The sequence below is a fragment of the Accipiter gentilis genome, chromosome 8, assembly GCF_929443795.1.
Source record: "Accipiter gentilis chromosome 8, bAccGen1.1, whole genome shotgun sequence".
In the NCBI taxonomy this organism is placed as follows: Eukaryota; Metazoa; Chordata; class Aves; order Accipitriformes; family Accipitridae; genus Astur; species Astur gentilis.
Window position 1 is genome coordinate 2761167 of NC_064887.1, and position 23769 is coordinate 2784935.

At 50.2% G+C, this 23769-nt stretch overlaps 1 protein-coding gene across 3 annotated transcripts in view; it reads right to left on the reverse strand.

The window, feature by feature from the left end:
• RAVER2 (ribonucleoprotein, PTB binding 2) overlaps nt 1–23769 on the reverse strand; it is an 81223-nt gene that overhangs the window by 15160 nt on the left and 42294 nt on the right. For all 3 annotated transcript variants that reach the window (XM_049809424.1, XM_049809425.1, XM_049809423.1), the window contains exons 3-5: nt 6651–7120; nt 2534–2725; nt 1523–1649 (exon numbers count right to left, since the gene is read on the reverse strand). In XM_049809424.1, the coding sequence (XP_049665381.1) occupies nt 1523–1649; nt 2534–2725; nt 6651–7120 (789 nt within the window). The remainder of the gene's footprint in view (nt 1–1522; nt 1650–2533; nt 2726–6650; nt 7121–23769) is intronic.

Below are 23769 nucleotides of genomic sequence, written 5' to 3' on the forward strand. Positions count from 1 at the left end.
AGAAGAGTTATTCTCTATTTTTCAGATGTGGTTTCCACAAAACTTTCCATTATACTAAAGGTCACTATAATGAAATCTTTCAATACACCCAGCTTTGATCTGCAATTAACAGCATTAGAGATCAAATGTACTGTCATGGAGCTCCTTTAAAGCTGAGAGTTTTGCTCAAAGAGGCAGAAATGTCCGCTGTTGACTGCAAGACCACAGCATTATCTGAAGTGCTTTGACACTTCAGCATTAGCTAAAGTGTTTCTTCAATAAAGTCCTCACTTCACACACAGTTTGTGTATCTTCTGTCAGTAGGTTATGTCACAAACTCTTAGCTGTCCTCCACTTGACTCTTCAAATTATCTGTTCTCATTCCTGTTCTGAATACTTTCACCATTTGAAATGCGCTAAGATTGTTTTTAATATATTTATTCACATCCATCCTAATGAGAAGGCAGAGAAATGGTTTTGGCTAATGCCGTTACGAAGTGCTGTGTATCACTACGGTAGCATCCAAGTGAGTAAAGATTTACATTGGAAACAATAAGAGAAAGACTCAGGCTGCAAAATTCAGATCTAGAATCAGATTTTAAGTTGCCATTTTAATTACTGCAAAAGACATTTCATTTTAAACCCATTTCTAATATAAACACTCAGAGACCACAGAGTTAACGTGAGGACGTTTTTAGGTAACACTGAATTTTACCCAGACACAATAGTGTAGCAATCCACCTCTTGCTTTTGCTTTCATAAAATGCAAAAGTGTCTACACAGACACACTGAAACAGTGTCTGCACAGAATTTAAAATAGTATTCCTGCTTCCCTCCTTTGCTGAAAGCCTTGTGTCCTGGTTTCAGCTGGGACAGAGTTAATTTTCTTCTTAGTAGCTAGTGCAGTGTGTTTTGGATTTAGTGTGAGAATAACGTTGATAACACACTGATGCTTTAGTTATTGCCAAGTAGCACTTATCCTAAGTTAAGGATTTTGCAGTTTCCCATGCTCTGCCAGCAAGCAGGTGTACAAGAAGCTGAGAGTGGCCAGGACAGCTGACCTGAACTAGCCAAAGGGATATTCCACATCGTAGAACGTCATCTTCAGTGTATAAACTGGGGGGAGTTGGCTGGGAGGGCTGGTCGCTGCTCGGGCATCAGTCAGTGGGTGGTGAGCAACTGCATTGTGCGTTGGGTTTTTTTCCTTGTGTTTGGTTTTTTGGGGGTTTTTGTGGTTTGTTTTTGTTTTTGTTTTTTAAAATTAATTAATTTATTATATTCCTTTTCATTACTACTATTATTATATTTTATTATTGTTGTTGTTAGCATTACATTTTATTTTACTTTAGTTATTAAATTGTTCTTATCTTAACCCACGAGTTTTACTTTTTTTCTGATTCTGCCCCCCATCCCACTGGGAGGGAGGGCAGTGAGCGAGCAGCTGCATGGTGCCTAGTTGCTGGTTGGGCTTAAACCACCACACCTTGTATCACTAAGAACGGGGGTTTACTTTTTTTTTTAACTCAGTTTTAAGACAACTTACCAGGTTTAACAGCATGTCCACGCAACTGGGGCTGCAGTAGCATTTGCAACATTGCTGGATTATTAAAACTTTTCATAATCTGCACTGGATTTGGCTCTGGAAGCAAGCCTTTCCTGTTGTTCCTCATCTCCAGTTAAGAGAGATACAAAAAATGTTAGAATCAAAAGAAAAAAGAGAATACATTTAAATCCCTCAAAATCGTGTGCTGGTAATGTACATATTTCATTTTACACAGAAATCTCCTTGCCTGTGTCCTGCTCCTTTCCATGCTCCTCTTCCCTCAAATGAAATGCCTAACAAACTATTTCCCCAAAACTTCAAGCATATTATTTTTCCTAAGACATGTTTCTTTTTTTCCCTTCAACCAAGAGAGAGTTATCAATAAAGGAGAATATGAAAGGCACTTTTAACATGAACACCACATACTATCTTATAATAGCCCTACTCATCTCTTTTATAAAGATGTGGGCTAAAGCTAGCCAAAGTAATGAGACTGTTCTGCTTTTACTTTTAAGACAGCTTCATGTAACACTTATCACATCCAGTGTTCTAGGAAATAATTTGATAAGACATGTGGGTGTAAAAAGCTTTCTTCTAGATCGAGCATGAAATTAAACTATTTCTCCTACCTTGAAATTTATCTTAAAATTGACAAATTCTTGCCTCTCTGTTTCAAACTAAGTTTTAGCTTGTCAAATGACTCCACTTCCAGGTACTTTTGTTTTGAACTGGAATAGTTAAATTTAATAAAATCCCAGAGCTATGCAAGTACAACTTTGTGATATCTTACGGCCATACTTCACCCTTCCTCCTTGCAGAATATGGCCATGCTTTTCTTGGGAAGGAGGCTGAATTGGGCTCACTAGACTAAAAAAAAAACCCAAAAACCAGGCTAATGCTTTCAAAAGCTTGGCTTGTTTTCCTAATGCAAAGCAGCTGAATCCTTCTGACCCTTCAGGCTGCTCAAGGTGTACCAAACTCATTCTGAAAACAGATTTGGAAATATCTTACCATCCTTTGCGCTGCTATAAGTGCAGCTAACGTGCTTCTGCCTGGCGCTCCCGGAGCACAGTACGACACCTGGATTCTCTTTCCTTTGATAGTCATGCCATTGGTGACTTCTTGTACTTTCTCAGCCTGCTCTGCAGTTTCATATTCAACCACCGCAAAGTCACCAATATAACTATCTTCATCCTGAGCAAACTGAAACAACATTTCACAATACACTGAACAAAATGGAGAATTTCAGGAACTGCCTTGCAGTGTTTTCACCTATCTCTTGCAAAATACTTCACAAACAGCTGACACCCTATGTTAATGCCTACCCAAATTAGTATGTTTCTTTCTCAGACATGCTAGATATAAGTTGAATATCATATCTTCATAATACTTGGCACGCATGCTCTTGAATTACCACCTTCACTTCAATTTAATCTCATGGAGAAGCCGAGCTATGAAATGTATTTAATGCATATTTTCAGAATAAGGAAAGAAATAAGAAATAAATTGTAAAAACAGCTGTATGCTACAATAACTTTTATTTTGAAGGATAAGAATTATAAACTCATTTTTGTTCAGTTTTTAAGCCTACAACAATAAAAATGTTATTCATCAGGCTACATGATAGTTTTTGAAACATGTAACAATGCAAATTCCACCGATATATACTGCCTTTTAGGAGAATATGAAGTCTGTCGTTGTATTTAATGCCAAGAGAAGCTGCCAGACTGATCAATCAAGCAGACTGGAAACAGGCTTACATGTCAAACAATGCTCTGTCCTTTGTTTGCAGAGTTTTATAGCAGAATGAGCAGATTTAAATCAAGCAAAAAAGGGGGGCGAGAAGGGAGGGAATAACTAGCTCTGATGTGGAAGAGAGCAAATCTCCTCTAGATTTCACTGGATAACATCAACCTATTCCCAACTATTAGGTCCCACAAACTTATACTAACAATTGAAATATAAATCGCAAAGATTTTGAAGAACAATAGGGTGGTCAGATCTTTAATGTCACTGTTAAAGACTGGCCTCTGGGAAGAGCTCTGGAGAACACACATATTTTGATATATAAATACGCACATAGCTATGTATGTATGTATGTATGTATGCGGGCAGGAGCGTATGTATAATGTGTGGAGAAGCATTATATTTTATTTTGACATCAGTTTAGCTGCACTGATAAAGACCTGACGTACTTGTGAAAAGAATGATTTGCAGCTATGGAACATACCATAGTTCCATGCACAGTTAAAAACTCCCTTAACATGTGAAAGGCAGCAACCAGTATTGCAAACAGATCAGGAATTTTTAAACTTCCTAAGTAAACAGGTACTGAAGAAAAGCCCTCTGTCCCTATCTAGGTAACAGTAGAGACCTTCTAGTGACAATTTAAAGTTGACATAAGAAAGGAATGAGGTTTTCTGGTCCATTTTGTTGAAGCAAAAGACAAAATGTGTTCCTGTAAGTCCTAGGAAAAGCCATTTTTCTAAGACCCGTGTATAAGTATCTGGCTTCAGCTCTTCCTGACAGAACATTTCTATTGTCAATAGAGGAGAAATCAATTTGTTTAAAAAAAGTGGTAACTTTGGAACAAAATGAAATAAATCAGAGTTTATTTCATAAGTTCAGCTAAGAATTTTAGGTAAAAGATCATATTTACATGACGAAATACTGCATCAGTTACCAGCAGAACTAAGCCATGAAAGCAGCACAAGACAGCTCGGTTAAAGAAGCCATACCAGGAGATGGGCAAAACGATCAAAGTGACCCTACTGGAGGGACAATCTGAATGCAGGAGTGGTGTGAAGGCTGGACTGGCCAAGACTAGAAAAAGGCAGGAAGAGAGAGACTGTAGTCACGAAGATATAGAATAACAACAGTATGAACAAGCATTTTAATTCTTTCTCTAAAACTTCCAGAAGTTTTCCAGACAAAGGCACTTCTCCTAGTTATTCTCTGTTGAAATCCCCTCCTCACCCAGTATTCTGCTACCCTGTCCTCTCCTAGTTTTCCTCTTACATCTCTACCCATCATGTCACACTCCCCTCCCTGCTTTTTCCACAGTTTCTTGGGTCTTCCTCCTCCGTTCTTTGAACTTAATTTTTAGGTCACCTCACTCATAAAGCCCTAATTAATTAGCACTATTGTGATGAAAATTCATCCACCGTCTTCCCTTTTTCATCTGTCAAATTTGAACTACTTGTTTACCTACCTCCATCCTCACATCCTCCCTCTCTGGAGGCTGACTCCCCCGTTAGCACATGGGGTTCGCCTCCATCACTCTCCCATTACGTCTGCAAACCAGCACCTCTGCTGCCTCTCCCCACCAAGCCCTCAAGGCAGAGCCTCCCTTACCATTCAGTACCTGCTGGATGCCCAGTGGAAACATGAGACATGACTGAGAATAAATCACGTTTATTCTCTGAAAGTCACTGAGAATAAATTGGAAGTTATAAGTAAACCTATTTTTCTTCTATTATCATACTTCTACGATCTACCTATTAGTCTATTACACAGTGTGTTTATGTAAGTGATAGGTAATATGAGAATGTGCCAAAAATGTTTTCTTGGATATAATTTTGACTGGCTGCCTATTCCCTAATTCAAAAGCATACTGTTTATTTCCTCTATTTTACAGAAACGTGTATTTAGTGCCATTTACTGATATAATGCATACAAAAACAGACCCTCCTCACCTACACCCGGTGTGACACATGTATCATTACGATCTAAGAAGGAAGGTAAAAGTAAATTTTTAAGTGCCTCTAACTGCACAGTGCAATACTGTTTAGTGAAAAGTCTTTATCAAAGAAGCCTGTTATTCTTTGAACCTCAGAATTTTTAAAGGGTGTTGAAAAATTTTTGCGGAGGCTGCTAACAGCCTCCAGATTATCTGACAGCTGGAAAAAAGCCCTGAAGTAAAAGACTTTAAAAAGATCAATCTGATTAGCTAATTAAACAAAGATTCAGCAAGTAACTTGATTACAGCATTTAATACCTTCTTACAGGAAGAAAATAGCAGGGAGCAAAGGCTCCCCGATTGAGTCATCAGTGAGGTGAAGCTGAAGCCAGATACATTCAACTGAAGAAAACAGACACGAGTGCAAAACAACAAGGGACAGGCAGTCAAGTTTCCGGAGACTTACTTCCAATTTATGCTTCTCCCGGTATATTTGGATCAAGCAAGTGTAAGGATGTGCTTTAGCCAACTATTAAGTACTAGGGCTTGAAAAGAGCACTAGGGAAAATGTGATGGCCTGCAGGTGGTCAGACTAGACAGCCTGATGGTCCTCCTGGTCTTAGATGCTGAGAATCTCTGGTTACTTATCCCTGAAGCTAATCCCTGAGCAGCCGTCCAAGATACTTAGGAAAAAAATCCAAACAAACCAAACAACTGAAATCACCCCCAACTGTGTAACTATAAAGCAAGCTTTCTTTCTACTGCCTGTTTATGGTACGCTGGTGTGCACCACTTCTACGAGCAACATTTTATTTGTGGTCTAGTATCTCACAAGCCATGATGATGAGAAGGAAACCTTTACACTTGCAAAGGCTAGTAAGGATCTACCTCTTCTATACCAGCAAGCTTTCCAAAAGATATACCACTTCTATGACTGGCAAGCCCAGCCAACAATGAGATCCCAAGCCTGTATCTTCTCCAGTTGGGGAAAAAAACACATGAGATATTTGCAAAAGTTTCTTAAAGAAATTATATATAATATAAATATATTCATTCTTGATCATCCAGACTGTTGCACTCGTGGTGCACTCAGACACTCTGGCTTTCTTTACTGAGCAATAAAACCATCATCAGTGTTTACTTTAAAAGCTTTCTAAAATATTTCTAAAATTATTTTCAATAAAATACATGAGGAGAGGATGTGTTATAAACATTTTATTGGTGCTTCACAAGAGTGGTCTCCTGCCAAATTCCCAGATGACATCGACCAATCACTGCAAACCAAACCCAATAAAGCATCTGTACCACATCGTATACTGCAATGCAGATGCATAACTATTCACTACTTAAACTAGAAATAAAAGGGTAAGAGAGCAAGTAGTGAAGGTGCAAATACAGAGCTACTTAAATCACGACCATAATCTTCCAAAAGATACAAATTCAACATACCTGGCAGAAAACAGGTTTATACTTTAGTGAGAAAGCTTGGATCAGTTCTTTTGAATCACTGTAGTCTTTTTGAAATTTATCTACGCAAAGGCACTTGGAGTGAATAAGATTTGTCGTCAGCTGGTTCACATCCATCCACTGTGCAAAGAGAGTGCTCTCGTCTAACTGTTTCCCCAGAAGTTCCAGTCTCGCCTTTGCAGCAGAGTCCTTCTTCATATATTCCACAAAACCATAGCCCTTTGAATGGCCAGTAACTTCGTTATAGACCAAAAAACACCTCTCGACATTGCCATATGCACGCACAAGTTCTTCAAACTCTTCTAATGTAAATGAAATGGGCAAATTAGTAATGCAAAGCAAAGCATCTGTTGGTTGGAGTTGCACGGATATTTCTTTTCCCCGAAGAGAATACTGGTGAAATTTCCGAATAGCGTTTTGAGCCTGCTCTCCATTTAACAGAGTAACGAACGCTGTAAGACCAAAACAAGTTAAGTCACCTACAACTGCTTCTCTCCAGCTACAGAGGTAATTACTATACCTCTCCCTCCCCTAAAACCCACTAGTGTGTGTCAAAGGAAAAATAAAAATTTGGGATTTACCCTGAAGATGCAATAGGTAGGGATACGCTATATTATATGTATTTTAAAATCTGACATTATCAACTGGATGAGTATTTAACTAAACGAGTGACTACAGAAACACAAGTACACACAACCTCACTACTTATAAACTTTTTTTGTGTTACATTTGGGAAACAGAAAACAATTAAATTTTATGCTGAAGTCAACAAATTACTGATCCTATGGAATTTCTTTGATGACAGCATCCATAAATTCTCACAGCAGGGTTTCTAGATATTTTTGGGGTTTTCAGTCATAAAGCATTTCGCACAATCACAGAATCACAGACTGTGAGCATGAGGATGAAGTTGGAAAGAACCTTTGGAGGTCATCTTGTACAATGCCCTGCTCAAACAGGGCCACCCATAGCTGGTTATGCAGGACCATGTCCAGATGTGTTATTAGTATCTCCAAAAATGGAGACTCCCCAACCTTTCTGGGCAACCTGTAACAGTGTGTGGCGACCCTCACACTGAAAAACTGTATCCTGATGTTCAGATGGAAACTCCTGTGATTCACCTGGCACCACTTGGCTTGTACCCTGTGAATTAAAGAGGATGTAATAGTCTGCAGTGAACCAAGCAGATGAAACCCAATACATGTGTTTCCTTCCAATGACAAAATTAAGTGCACAGCGAAAGCAGTCCTGGGTAAAAAAATTATTTCATTTCAGAGAAAGACAAATGCAATTCTTGCACTCTATGCAGATACCCTCAGCACTGCCACCCAATCAAGGATGCACAACTGGCCACTGGGCCATGTCTTCAATACCAAAAGTGTGAACTACCACATTCAAAAAACTCAACAAGCATCTTTCTTCCAGAATACCCCTCAAACCCACAAATCTCAGCAGCAAATACCACCCAAATCTTCAAAACAGGGCCGTGGGTACCACCCGCTGCTTTTAATTCTCTTCTAATCTTGGCTGAGCTGCTGCTCTTTACATTCATCCTACAGCCTTCTCCTTTCCTTCCCCAGCACTACCAATTCTTCTTTTCCATTTCATTTCATCATTTATTGAACTGTGCCTTCTCATTTGACAGCTGGAAAAGCAGGATCACATGGATGCAGCACCAACTCCAGGCACCAGCCCTTGTGATGTCACGGCCTTCACATCACATCATAGGCAGCAGACTGTGATGTGGACCACCAGGAGCAAAGGCGTGGGTAACACGACGAGCCCCAGAAGGGTATGAGAAGGGCTACACCAAGCCAGACTGCCAGACGAGGGACGTCTCAGAGGAGCAGACACCCAGTGGAAGGCAAGGAACCTGGGGCTCCCCACAGCTATGGAGGGTGACTTCTCTTTGGCTGCTTCTCCTGAGAATTACAGCCAAAATCCTGGAAAGGGAAGCAATAAGACGATGGCCCCTGTCCTCCTGCACCTCGCCAGTTGGACGGAGAGCTCGTAGCACACTACAGGACAGGTAAGACACCCCTGGCCTCTACCCAACCCAGTCCTGCAGAGAGCTTCCCAAAGGCACACGCAAAGGGAACACCAAAAAATTGTCCCCTTGGGGGCTGAGAGCTGGGCCCAAAAGAAGATCCGGGCAGAGGCCACGGTGAATATTACGGCCACGTAGAAGACAGCAGGCTACTCGTGGTGGTCCGCATCAGAAAGGCGTTAGTGAAACACATGGCTACATAATGGTAAAAAGTTGCCGAATGAGAGACCGCTAGTACATGAAGAGACGGGCTAAAAAAAAAAATTACAGGCTCTGAACCACTCACCGTTATAAATATCGTGACTTTATTCTACAGAGACACAGATAGTGCCAACATTCATGGAAAAAAGGAGACCTGTACCACCCCATGCAGGTCCCACAGGCAAATCAAAGCTGCTGGCAGACATGGACAACGGAGCTCAGCAAACGAAACCGTAATTGTATCTCATACCCATCCTATGAATAGCCCAAAGGTGCCCCCCCTCGTGGGCAATGGGAGAACCCCACCAGCCACCTTATCTCTACCCCATCAAGGTCCCAAACGTAGATCAAAGCTGCTTGCAGCCATGGACAAAGGCAGCTCCGCAACATAAACCATATCTGTATCTCGTCCCCATCCTAAGAATAGCCAAAAGCTGTCCACAATTGTGGGCATAGGGAGAGCCACACCAGCCACCTTATCTCTACCTCACCCAGGTCCCACAGCCAGATCAAAGCTGCTCACAGCCAGCGACAAAGGGAGATCCGCTACAGCCACCTTATCTGTATCTCGTCCCCATCCCGCAGACACCCAGAAGGTGTTCACAATCGTGGGCATAGGGAGAACCCCAGCAACCACTTTATCTCCACCCCATCCAGGTCCCACACCCAGATCAAAGCTGCTCGCAGCCAGGGACAAAGGGAGCTCCGCTACAGCTACCGTATCTGTATCTCGACCCCATCTTAAGAACAGCCAAAAGCTGTTCACAATCGTGGGCATAGGGAGAGCCACACCAGCCACCTTATCTCTACCTCACCCAGGTCCCACAGCCAGATCAAAGCTGCTCGCAGCCAGGGACAAAGGGAGCTCCGCTACAGCTACCGTATCTGTATCTCGACCCCATCTTAAGAACAGCCAAAAGCTGTTCACAATCGTGGGCATAGGGAGAGCCACACCAGCCACCTTATCTCTACCTCACCCAGGTCCCACAGCCAGATCAAAGCTGCTCGCAGCCAGGGACAAAGGGAGCTCCGCTACAGCTACCGTATCTGTATCTCGACCCCATCTTAAGAACAGCCAAAAGCTGTTCACAATCGTGGGCATAGGGAGAGCCACACCAGCCACCTTATCTCTACCTCACCCAGGTCCCACAGCCAGATCAAAGCTGCTCGCCGTCATGGACAAAGGGAGCCCCGCAACACGCACTGTATCTGTATCTTGTCCCCATCCTATGAACAGCCAAAAGCTGTTCACAATCGTGGGCATAGGGAGAGCCACACCAGCCACCTTATCTCTACCTCATCCAGGTCCCACAGCCAGATCAAAGCTGCTCGCAGCCAGCGACAAAGGGAGCTCCGCAACACCCTCCGTATCTGTATCTCATCCCCATCCTAAGAACAGCCAGAAGGTCCCCGCCCTCGTGGGCAATGGGAGAACCCCACCACCCACGTGATCCCTACCCCACACAGGTCCCACAGCCGGATCAAAGCTGCTCGCAGCCAGGGACAAAGGGAGCTCCGCTACAGCCACCTTATCTGTATCTCGTCCCCATCTCGCAGACATCCAGAAGGTGTTCACAATCGTGGGCACAGGGAGAACCCCAGCAACCACTTTATCTCCACCCCATCCAGGTCCCACACCCAGATCAAAGCTGCTCGCAGCCAGGGACAAAGGGAGCTCCGCTACAGCCACCTTATCTGTATCTCGTCCCCATCCCGCAGACACCCAGAAGGTGTTCACAATCGTGGGCATAGGGAGAACCCCAGCAACCACTTTATTTCCACCCCATCCAGGTCCCACAGCCAGATCAAAGCTGCTCGCAGCCAGGGACAGAGGGAGCTCCGCAACACCCACCGTATCTGTATCCCGTCCCCAACCTACGGAGAGCTACAAGGTGCCCACAATCGTGGGCAAAGAGAGAACCCAACGACCCACCTAACCTCTACCCCATCCAGGTCCCACAGCCAGATCACAGCTGCTCGCAGTCATGGACAAAGGGAGCACCGCAACACCCACCGTATCTGTATCTCATCCCCAGCCTAAGAACAACCAGAAGGTGCCCACAGTCGTGGGTAAAGGCAGAGCTGCACCACTCACCTTATCTCTACCCCATCCAGGTCCCACAGCCAGATCAAAGCTGCTGGCAGCCAGGGACAAAGGGAGATCCGCAACACCCACTGAATCGCTACCCTATGCTCGTCCTACGGACTGCCAGGAGATGCGCACGCTCGGGGACAAAGGCAAAGCCTCACCACCCACCCTATCTCTCCAACGTGTCATGGTCTCACAAACAGCTGGACATCCTGGCACCAGCCACGGTGAATGTTATGGTCACGTCATGGCCAGCAGACGACTCGCCGCGGGCCACATCAGAAAGGCGTTGGTGAGACAGATGGCCGCGTAACGGTAAAAAGGGGCCGCACCAGAGAACATTAGCAGATGATGAGACGGGCTAACAAAGAATTACAGGCTCTGAAATACTCACCGTATCAGTAGCCCGTCCTCCTTCTACAAACAGCCACAAGGTGCCCACCCTTGTGGGCAAAGGGAGACGTGTACCACCCACAATAGCTCTATCCCATCCAGGTCCCACAGCCAGATCAAAGCTGCTCGCTGTCATGGACAAAGGGAGCCCCGCAACACGCACTGTATCTGTATCTCGTCCCCATCCTATGAACAGCCAAAAGCTGTTCACAATCGTGGGCATAGGGAGAGCCACACCAGCCACCTTATCTCTACCTCACCCAGGTCCCACAGCCAGATCAAAGCTGCTCGCAGCCAGCGACAAAGGGAGCTCCGCTACAGCTACCGTATCTGTATCTCGACCCCATCTTAAGAACAGCCAAAAGCTGTTCACAATCGTGGGCATAGGGAGAACCACACCAGCCACCTTATCTCTACCTCACCCAGGTCCCACAGCCAGATCAAAGCTGCTCGCAGCCAGGGACAAAGGGAGCTCCGCTACAGCTACCGTATCTGTATCTCGACCCCATCTTAAGAACAGCCAAAAGCTGTTCACAATCGTGGGCATAGGGAGAGCCACACCAGCCACCTTATCTCTACCTCATCCAGGTCCCACAGCCAGATCAAAGCTGCTCGCAGCCAGCGACAAAGGGAGCTCCGCAACACCCTCCGTATCTGTATCTCATCCCCATCCTAAGAACAGCCAGAAGGTCCCCGCCCTCGTGGGCAATGGGAGAACCCCACCACCCACGTGATCCCTACCCCACACAGGTCCCACAGCCGGATCAAAGCTGCTCGCAGCCAGGGACAAAGGGAGCTCCGCTACAGCCACCTTCTCTGTATCTCGTCCCCATCCCGCAGACACCCAGAAGGTGTTCACAATCATGGGCATAGGGAGAACCCCAGCAACCACTTTATCTCCACCCCATCCAGGTCCCACACCCAGATCAAAGCTGCTCGCAGCCAGAGACAAAGGGAGCTCCGCTACAGCCACCTTATCTGTATCTCGTCCCCATCCCGCAGACACCCAGAAGGTGTTCACAATCGTGGGCATAGGGAGAACCCCAGCAACCACTTTATCTCCACCCCATCCAGGTCCCACAGCCAGATGAAAGCTGCTCGCAGCCAGGGACAGCGGGAGCTCCGCAACACCCACCGTATCTGTATCCCGTCCCCAACCTACGGAGAGCTACAAGGTGCCCACAATCGTGGGCAAAGAGAGATCCCAACGACCCACCTAACCTCTACCCCATCCAGGTCCCACAGCCAGATCACAGCTGCTCGCAGTCATGGACAAAGGGAGCACCGCAACACCCACCGTATCTGTATCTCATCCCCAGCCTAAGAACAACCAGAAGGTGCCCACAGTCGTGGGTAAAGGCAGAGCTGCACCACTCACCTTATCTCTACCCCATCCAGGTCCCACAGCCAGATCAAAGCTGCTGGCAGCCAGGGACAAAGGGAGCTCCGCAACACCCACTGAATCGCTACCCTATCCTCGTCCTACGGACTGCCAGGAGATGCGCACGCTCGGGGACAAAGGCAAAGCCTCACCACCCACCCTATCTCTCCAACGTGTCATGGTCTCACAAACAGCTGGCCATCCTGGCACCTGCCACGGTGAATGTTATGGTCACGTCATGGCCAGCAGACGACTCGCCGCGGGCCACATCAGAAAGGCGTTGGTGAGACAGATGGCCGCGTAACGGTAAAAAGGGGCCGCACCAGAGAACATAAGCAGATGATGAGACGGGCTAACAAAGAATTACAGGCTCTGAAATACTCACCGTATCAGTAGCCCGTCCTCCTTCTACAAACAGCCACAAGGTGCCCACCCTTGTGGGCAAAGGGAGACGTGTACCACCCACAATAGCTCTATCCCATCCAGGTCCCACAGCCAGATCAAAGCTGCTCGCCGTCATGGACAAAGGGAGCCCCGCAACACGCACTGTATCTGTATCTCGTCCCCATCCTATGAACAGCCAAAAGCTGTTCTCAATCGTGGGCATAGGGAGAGCCACACCAGCCACCTTATCTCTACCTCACCCAGGTCCCACAGCCAGATCAAAACTGCTCGCAGCCAGGGACAAAGGGAGCTCCGCTACAGCTACCGTATCTGTATCTCGACCCCATCTTAAGAACAGCCAAAAGCTGTTCACAATCGTGGGCATAGGGAGAGCCACACCAGCCACCTTATCTCTACCTCACCCAGGTCCCACAGCCAGATCAAAGCTGCTCGCAGCCAGGGACAAAGGGAGCTCCGCTACAGCTACCGTATCTGTATCTCGACCCCATCTTAAGAACAGCCAAAAGCTGTTCACAATCGTGGGCATAGGGAGAGCCACACCAGCCACCTTATCTCTACCTCACCCAGGTCCCACAGCCAGATCAAAGCTGCTCGCAGCCAGCGACAAAGGGAGCTCCGCTACAGCTACCGTATCTGTATCTCGACCCCATCTTAAGAACAGCCAAAAGCTGTTCACAATCGTGGGCATAGGGAGAGCCACACCAGCCACCTTATCTCTACCTCATCCAGGTCCCACAGCCAGATCAAAGCTGCTCGCAGCCAGCGACAAAGGGAGCTCCGCAACACCCTCCATATCTGTATCTCATCCCCATCCTAAGAACAGCCAGAAGGTCCCCGCCCTTGTGGGCAATGGGAGAACCCCACCACCCACGTGACCCCTACCCCACACAGGTCCCACAGCCGGATCAAAGCTGCTCGCAGCCAGGGACAAAGGGAGCTCCGCTACAGCCACCTTATCTGTATCTCGTCCCCATCCCGCAGACACCCAGAAGGTCTTCACAATCGTGGGCATAGGGAGAACCCCAGCAACCACTTTATCTCCACCCCATCCAGGTCCCACACCCAGATCAAAGCTGCTCGCAGCCAGGGACAAAGGGAGCTCCGCTACAGCCACCTTATCTGTATCTCGTCCCCATCCCGCAGACACCCAGAAGGTGTTCACAATCGTGGGCATAAGGAGAACCCCAGCAACCACTTTATCTCCACCCCATCCAGGTCCCACAGCCAGATCAAAGCTGCTCGCAGCCAGGGACAGAGGGAGCTCCGCAACACCCACCGTATCTGTATCCCGTCCCCAACCTACGGAGAGCTACAAGGTGCCCACAATCGTGGGCAAAGAGAGAACCCAACGACCCACCTAACCTCTACCCCATCCAGGTCCCACAGCCAGATCACAGCTGCTCGCAGCCAGCGACAAAGGGAGCTCCGCTACAGCTACCGTATCTGTATCTCGACCCCATCTTAAGAACAGCCAAAAGCTGTTCACAATCGTGGGCATAGGGAGAGCCACACCAGCCACCTTATCTCTACCTCATCCTGGTCCCACAGCCAGATCAAAGCTGCTCGCAGCCAGCGACAAAGGGAGCTCCGCAACACCCTCCGTATCTGTATCTCATCCCCATCCTAAGAACAGCCAGAAGGTCCCCGCCCTCGTGGGCAATGGGAGAACCCCACCACCCACGTGATCCCTACCCCACACAGGTCCCACAGCCGGATCAAAGCTGCTCGCAGCCAGGGACAAAGGGAGCTCCGCTACAGCCACCTTATCTGTATCTCGTCCCCATCCCGCAGACACCCAGAAGGTGTTCACAATCATGGGCATAGGGAGAAGCCCAGCAACCACTTTATCTCCACCCCATCCAGGTCCCACAGCCAGATCAAAGCTGCTCGCAGCCAGGGACAGAGGGAGCTCCGCAACACCCACCGTATCTGTATCCCGTCCCCAACCTACGGAGAGCTACAAGGTGCCCACAATCGTGGGCAAAGAGAGAACCCAACGACCCACCTAACCTCTACCCCATCCAGGTCCCACAGCCAGATCACAGCTGCTCGCAGTCATGGACAAAGGGAGCACCGCAACACCCACCGTATCTGTATCTCATCCCCAGCCTAAGAACAACCAGAAGGTGCCCACAGTCGTGGGTAAAGGCAGAGCTGCACCACTCACCTTATCTCTACCCCATCCAGGTCCCACAGCCAGATCAAAGCTGCTGGCAGCCAGGGACAAAGGGAGCTCCGCAACACCCACTGAATTGCTACCCTATCCTCGTCCTACGGACTGCCAGGAGATGCGCACGCTCGGGGACAAAGGCAAAGCCTCACCACCCACCCTATCTCTCCAACGTGTCATGGTCTCACAAACAGCTGGACATCCTGGCACCAGCCACGGTGAATGTTATGGTCACGTCATGGCCAGCAGACGACTCGCCGCGGGCCACATCAGAAAGGCGTTGGTGAGACAGATGGCCGCGTAACGGTAAAAAGGGGCCGCACCAGAGAACATTAGCAGATGATGAGACGGGCTAACAAAGAATTACAGGCTCTGAAATACTCACCGTATCAGTAGCCCGTCCTCCTTCTACAAACAGCCACAAGGTGCCCACCCTTGTGGGCAAAGGGAGACGTGTACCACCCACAATAGCTCTATCCCATCCAGGTCGCACAGCCAGATCAAAGCTGCTCGCCGTCATGGACAAAGGGAGCCCCGCAACACGCACTGTATCTGTATCTCGTCCCCATCCTATGAACAGCCAAAAGCTGTTCTCAATCGTGGGCATAGGGAGAGCCACACCAGCCACCTTATCTCTACCTCACCCAGGTCCCACAGCCAGATCAAAGCTGCTCGCAGCCAGGGACAAAGGGAGCTCCGCTACAGCTACCGTATCTGTATCTCGACCCCATCTTAAGAACAGCCAAAAGCTGTTCACAATCGTGGGCATAGGGAGAGCCACACCAGCCACCTTATCTCTACCTCACCCAGGTCCCACAGCCAGATCAAAGCTGCTCGCAGCCAGCGACAAAGGGAGCTCCGCAACACCCTCCGTATCTGTATCTCATCCCCATCCTAAGAACAGCCAGAAGGTCCCCGCCCTCGTGGGCAATGGGAGAACCCCACCACCCACGTGATCCCTACCCCACACAGGTCCCACAGCCGGATCAAAGCTGCTCGCAGCCAGGGACAAAGGGAGCTCCGCTACAGCCACCTTATCTGTATCTCGTCCCCATCCCGCAGACACCCAGAAGGTGTTCACAATCGTGGGCATAGGGAGAACCCCAGCAACCACTTTATTTCCACCCCATCCAGGTCCCACAGCCAGATCAAAGCTGCTCGCAGCCAGCGACAAAGGGAGCTCCGCAACACCCTCCGTATCTGTATCTCATCCCCATCCTAAGAACAGCCAGAAGGTCCCCGCCCTCGTGGGCAATGGGAGAACCCCACCACCCACGTGATCCCTACCCCACACAGGTCCCACAGCCGGATCAAAGCTGCTCGCAGCCAGGGACAAAGGGAGCTCCGCTACAGCCACCTTATCTGTATCTCGTCCCCATCCCGCAGACACCCAGAAGGTGTTCACAATCGTGGGCATAGGGAGAACCCCAGCAACCACTTTATTTCCACCCCATCCAGGTCCCACACCCAGATCAAAGCTGCTCGCAGCCAGGGACAGAGGGAGCTCCGCAACACCCACCGTATCTGTATCCCGTCCCTAACCTACGGAGAGCTACAAGGTGCCCACAATCGTGGGCAAAGAGAGAACCCAACGACCCACCTAACCTCTACCCCATCCAGGTCCCACAGCCAGATCACAGCTGCTCGCAGTCATGGACAAAGGGAGCACCGCAACACCCACCGTATCTGTATCTCATCCCCAGCCTAAGAACAACCAGAAGGTGCCCACAGTCGTGGGTAAAGGCAGAGCTGCACCACTCACCTTATCTCTACCCCATCCAGGTCCCACAGCCAGATCAAAGCTGCTGGCAGCCAGGGACAAAGGGAGATCCGCAACACCCACTGAATCGCTACCCTATCCTCATCCTACGGACTGCCAGGAGATGCGCACGCTCGGGGACAAAGGCAAAGCCTCACCACCCACCCTATCTCTCCAACGTGTCATGGTCTCACAAACAGCTGGCCATCCTGGCACCAGCCACGGTGAATGTTATGGTCACGTCATGGCCAGCAGACAACTCGCCGTGGGCCACATCAGAAAGGCGTTGGTGAGACGGATGGCCGCGTAACGGTAAAAAGGGGCCGCACCAGAGAACATTAGCAGATGATGAGACGGGCTAACAAAGAATTACAGGCTCTGAAATACTCACCGTATCAGTAGCCCGTCCTCCTTCTACAAACAGCCACGAGGTGCCCACCCTTGTGGGCAAAGGGAGACGTGTACCACCCACAATAGCTCTATCCCATCCAGGTCCCACAGCCAGATCAAAGCTGCTCGCCGTCATGGACAAAGGGAGCCCCGCAACACGCACTGTATCTGTATCTTGTCCCCATCCTATGAACAGCCAAAAGCTGTTCACAATCGTGGGCATAGGGAGAGCCACACCAGCCATCTTATCTCTACCTCACCCAGGTCCCACAGCCAGATCAAAGCTGCTCGCAGCCAGGGACAAAGGGAGCTCCGCTACAGCTACCGTATCTGTATCTCGACCCCATCTTAAGAACAGCCAAAAGCTGTTCACAATCGTGGGCATAGGGAGAGCCACACCAGCCACCTTATCTCTACCTCACCCAGGTCCCACAGCCAGATCAAAGCTGCTCGCAGCCAGCGACAAAGGGAGCTCCGCAACACCCTCCGTATCTGTATCTCATCCCCATCCTAAGAACAGCCAGAAGGTCCCCGCCCTCGTGGGCAATGGGAGAACCCCACCACCCACGTGATCCCTACCCCACACAGGTCCCACAGCCGGATCAAAGCTGCTCGCAGCCAGGGACAAAGGGAGCTCCGCTACAGCCACCTTATCTGTATCTCGTCCCCATCCCGCAGACACCCAGAAGGTGTTCACAATCGTGGGCATAGGGAGAACCCCAGCAACCACTTTATTTCCACCCCATCCAGGTCCCACAGCCAGATCAAAGCTGCTCGCAGCCAGCGACAAAGGGAGCTCCGCAACACCCTCCGTATCTGTATCTCATCCCCATCCTAAGAACAGCCAGAAGGTCCCCGCCCTCGTGGGCAATGGGAGAACCCCACCACCCACATGATCCCTACCCCACACAGGTCCCACAGCCGGATCAAAGCTGCTCGCAGCCAGGGACAAAGGGAGCTCCGCTACAGCCACCTTATCTGTATCTCGTCCCCATCCCGCAGACACCCAGAAGGTGTTCACAATCGTGGGCATAGGGAGAACCCCAGCAACCACTTTATTTCCACCCCATCCAGGTCCCACACCCAGATCAAAGCTGCTCGCAGCCAGGGACAGAGGGAGCTCCGCAACACCCACCGTATCTGTATCCCGTCCCCAACCTACGGAGAGCTACAAGGTGCCCACAATCGTGGGCAAAGAGAGAACCCAACGACCCACCTAACCTCTACCCCATCCAGGTCCCACAGCCAGATCACAGCTGCTCGCAGTCATGGACAAAGGGAGCACCGCAACACCCACCGTATCTGTATCTCATCCCCAGCCTAAGAACAACCAGAAGGTGCCCACAGTCGTGGGTAAAGGCAGAGCTGCACCACTCACCTTATCTCTACCCCATCCAGGTCCCACAGCCAGATCAAAGCTGCTGGCAGCCAGGGACAAAGGGAGCTCCGCAACACCCACTGAATCGCTACCCTATCCTCATCCTACGGACTGCCAGGAGATGCGCACGCTCGGGGACAAAGGCAAAGCCTCACCACCCACCCTATCTCTCCAACGTGTCATGGTCTCACAAACAGCTGGACATCCTGGCACCAGCCACGGTGAATGTTATGGTCACGTCATGGCCAGCAGACGGCTCGCCGTGGGCCACATCAGAAAGGCGTTGGTGAGACGGATGGCTGCGTAACGGTAAAAAGGGGCCGCACCAGAGAACATTAGCAGATGATGAGACGGGCTAACAAAGAATTACAGGCTCTGAAATACTCACCGTATCAGTAGCCCGTCCTCCTTCTACAAACAGCCACAAGGTGCCCACCCTTGTGGGCAAAGGGAGACGTGTACCACCCACAATAGCTCTATCCCATCCAGGTCCCACAGCCAGATCAAAGCTGCTCGCCGTCATGGACAAAGGGAGCCCCGCAACACGCACTGTATCTGTATCTCGTCCCCATACTATGAACAGCCAAAAGCTGTTCACAATCGTGGGCATAGGGAGAGCCACACCAGCCACCTTATCTCTACCTCACCCAGGTCCCACAGCCAGATCAAAGCTGCTCGCAGCCAGGGACAAAGGGAGCTCCGCTACAGCTACCGTATCTGTATCTCGACCCCATCTTAAGAACAGCCAAAAGCTGTTCACAATCGTGGGCATAGGGAGAGCCACACCAGCCACCTTATCTCTACCTCACCCAGGTCCCACAGCCAGATCAAAGCTGCTCGCAGCCAGGGACAAAGGGAGCTCCGCTACAGCTACCGTATCTGTATCTCGACCCCATCTTAAGAACAGCCAAAAGCTGTTCACAATCGTGGGCATAGGGAGAGCCACACCAGCCACCTTATCTCTACCTCACCCAGGTCCCACAGCCAGATCAAAGCTGCTCGCAGCCAGGGACAAAGGGAGCTCCGCTACAGCTACCGTATCTGTATCTCGACCCCATCTTAAGAACAGCCAAAAGCTGTTCACAATCGTGGGCATAGGGAGAGCCACACCAGCCACCTTATCTCTACCTCATCCAGGTCCCACAGCCAGATCAAAGCTGCTCGCAGCCAGCGACAAAGGGAGCTCCGCAACACCCTCCGTATCTGTATCTCATCCCCATCCTAAGAACAGCCAGAAGGTCCCCGCCCTCGTGGGCAATGGGAGAACCCCACCACCCACATGATCCCTACCCCACACAGGTCCCACAGCCGGATCAAAGCTGCTCGCAGCCAGGGACAAAGGGAGCTCCGCTACAGCCACCTTATCTGTATCTCGTCCCCATCCCGCAGACACCCAGAAGGTGTTCACAATCGTGGGCATAGGGAGAACCCCAGCAACCACTTTATTTCCACCCCATCCAGGTCCCACAGCCAGATCAAAGCTGCTCGCAGCCAGGGACAGAGGGAGCTCCGCAACACCCACCGTATCTGTATCCCGTCCCCAACCTACGGAGAGCTACAAGGTGCCCACAATCGTGGGCAAAGAGAGAACCCAACGACCCACCTAACCTCTACCCCATCCAGGTCCCACAGCCAGATCACAGCTGCTCGCAGTCATGGACAAAGGGAGCACCGCAACACCCACCGTATCTGTATCTCATCCCCAGCCTAAGAACAACCAGAAGGTGCCCACAGTCGTGGGTAAAGGCAGAGCTGCACCACTCACCTTATCTCTACCCCATCCAGGTCCCACAGCCAGATCAAAGCTGCTGGCAGCCAGGGACAAAGGGAGATCCGCAACACCCACTGAATCGCTACCCTATCCTCATCCTACGGACTGCCAGGAGATGCGCACGCTCGGGGACAAAGGCAAAGCCTCACCACCCACCCTATCTCTCCAACGTGTCATGGTCTCACAAACAGCTGGACATCCTGGCACCAGCCACGGTGAATGTTATGGTCACGTCATGGCCAGCAGACGACTCGCCGCGGGCCACATCAGAAAGGCGTTGGTGAGACAGATGGCCGCGTAACGGTAAAAAGGGGCCGCACCAGAGAACATTAGCAGATGATGAGACGGGCTAACAAAGAATTACAGGCTCTGAAATACTCACCGTATCAGTAGCCCGTCCTCCTTCTACAAACAGCCACAAGGTGCCCACCCTTGTGGGCAAAGGGAGACGTGTACCACCCACAATAGCTCTATCCCATCCAGGTCCCACAGCCAGATCAAAGCTGCTCGCCGTCATGGACAAAGGGAGCCCCGCAACACGCACTGTATCTGTATCTTGTCCCCATCCTATGAACAGCCAAAAGCTGTTCACAATCGTGGGCATAGGGAGAGCCACACCAGCCACCTTATCTCTACCTCACCCAGGTCCCACAGCCAGATCAAAGCTGCTCGCAGCCAGGGACAAACGGAGCTCCGCTACAGCTACCGTATCTGTATCTCGACCCCATCTTAAGAACAGCCAAAAGCTGTTCACAATCGTGGGCATAGGGAGAGCCACACCAGCCACCTTATCTCTACCTCACCCAGGTCCCACAGCCAGATCAAAGCTGCTCGCAGCCAGGGACAAAGGGAGCTCCGCTACAGCTACCGTATCTGTATCTCGACCCCATCTTAAGAACAGCCAAAAGCTGTTCACAATCGTGGGCATAGGGAGAGCCACACCAGCCACCTTATCTCTACCTCACCCAGGTCCCACAGCCAGATCAAAGCTGCTCGCAGCCAGGGACAAAGGGAGCTCCGCTACAGCTACCGTATCTGTATCTCGACCCCATCTTAAGAACAGCCAAAAGCTGTTCACAATCGTGGGCATAGGGAGAGCCACACCAGCCACCTTATCTCTACCTCACCCAGGTCCCACAGCCAGATCAAAGCTGCTCGCAGCCAGGGACAAAGGGAGCTCCGCTACAGCTACCGTATCTGTATCTCGACCCCATCTTAAGAACAGCCAAAAGCTGTTCACAATCGTGGGCATAGGGAGAGCCACACCAGCCACCTTATCTCTACCTCATCCAGGTCCCACAGCCAGATCAAAGCTGCTCGCAGCCAGCGACAAAGGGAGCTCCGCAACACCCTCCGTATCTGTATCTCATCCCCATCCTAAGAACAGCCAGAAGGTCCCCGCCCTCGTGGGCAATGGGAGAACCCCACCACCCACGTGATCCCTACCCCACACAGGTCCCACAGCCGGATCAAAGCTGCTCGCAGCCAGGGACAAAGGGAGCTCCGCTACAGCCACCTTATCTGTATCTCGTCCCCATCCCGCAGACACCCAGAAGGTGTTCACAATCGTGGGCATAGGGAGAACCCCAGCAACCACTTTATTTCCACCCCATCCAGGTCCCACACCCAGATCAAAGCTGCTCGCAGCCAGGGACAGAGGGAGCTCCGCAACACCCACCGTATCTGTATCCCGTCCCTAACCTACGGAGAGCTACAAGGTGCCCACAATCGTGGGCAAAGAGAGAACCCAACGACCCACCTAACCTCTACCCCATCCAGGTCCCACAGCCAGATCACAGCTGCTCGCAGTCATGGACAAAGGGAGCACCGCAACACCCACCGTATCTGTATCTCATCCCCAGCCTAAGAACAACCAGAAGGTGCCCACAGTCGTGGGTAAAGGCAGAGCTGCACCACTCACCTTATCTCTACCCCATCCAGGTCCCACAGCCAGATCAAAGCTGCTGGCAGCCAGGGACAAAGGGAGATCCGCAACACCCACTGAATCGCTACCCTATCCTCATCCTACGGACTGCCAGGAGATGCGCACGCTCGGGGACAAAGGCAAAGCCTCACCACCCACCCTATCTCTCCAACGTGTCATGGTCTCACAAACAGCTGGACATCCTGGCACCAGCCACGGGGAATGTTATGGTCACGTCATGGCCAGCAGACGACTCGCCGTGGGCCACATCAGAAAGGCGTTGGTGAGACGGATGGCTGCCTAACGGTAAAAAGGGGCCGCACCAGAGAACATTAGCAGATGATGAGACGGGCTAACAAAGAATTACAGGCTCTGAAATACTCACCGTATCAGTAGCCCGTCCTCCTTCTACAAACAGCCACGAGGTGCCCACCCTTGTGGGCAAAGGGAGACGTGTACCACCCACAATAGCTCTATCCCATCCAGGTCCCACAGCCAGATCAAAGCTGCTCGCCGTCATGGACAAAGGGAGCCCCGCAACACGCACTGTATCTGTATCTCGTCCCCATCCTATGAACAGCCAAAAGCTGTTCACAATCGTGGGCATAGGGAGAGCCACACCAGCCACCTTATCTCTACCTCACCCAGGTCCCACAGCCAGATCAAAGCTGCTCGCAGCCAGGGACAAAGGGAGCTCCGCTACAGCTACCGTATCTGTATCTCGACCCCATCTTAAGAACAGCCAAAAGCTGTTCACAATCGTGGGCATAGGGAGAGCCACACCAGCCACCTTATCTCTACCTCACCCAGGTCCCACAGCCAGATCAAAGCTGCTCGCAGCCAGGGACAAAGGGAGCTCCGCTACAGCTACCGTATCTGTATCTCGACCCCATCTTAAGAACAGCCAAAAGCTGTTCACAATCGTGGGCATAGGGAGAGCCACACCAGCCACCTTATCTCTACCTCACCCAGGTCCCACAGCCAGATCAAAGCTGCTCGCAGCCAGGGACAAAGGGAGCTCCGCTACAGCTACCGTATCTGTATCTCGACCCCATCTTAAGAACAGCCAAAAGCTGTTCACAATCGTGGGCATAGGGAGAGCCACACCAGCCACCTTATCTCTACCTCATCCAGGTCCCACAGCCAGATCAAAGCTGCTCGCAGCCAGCGACAAAGGGAGCTCCGCAACACCC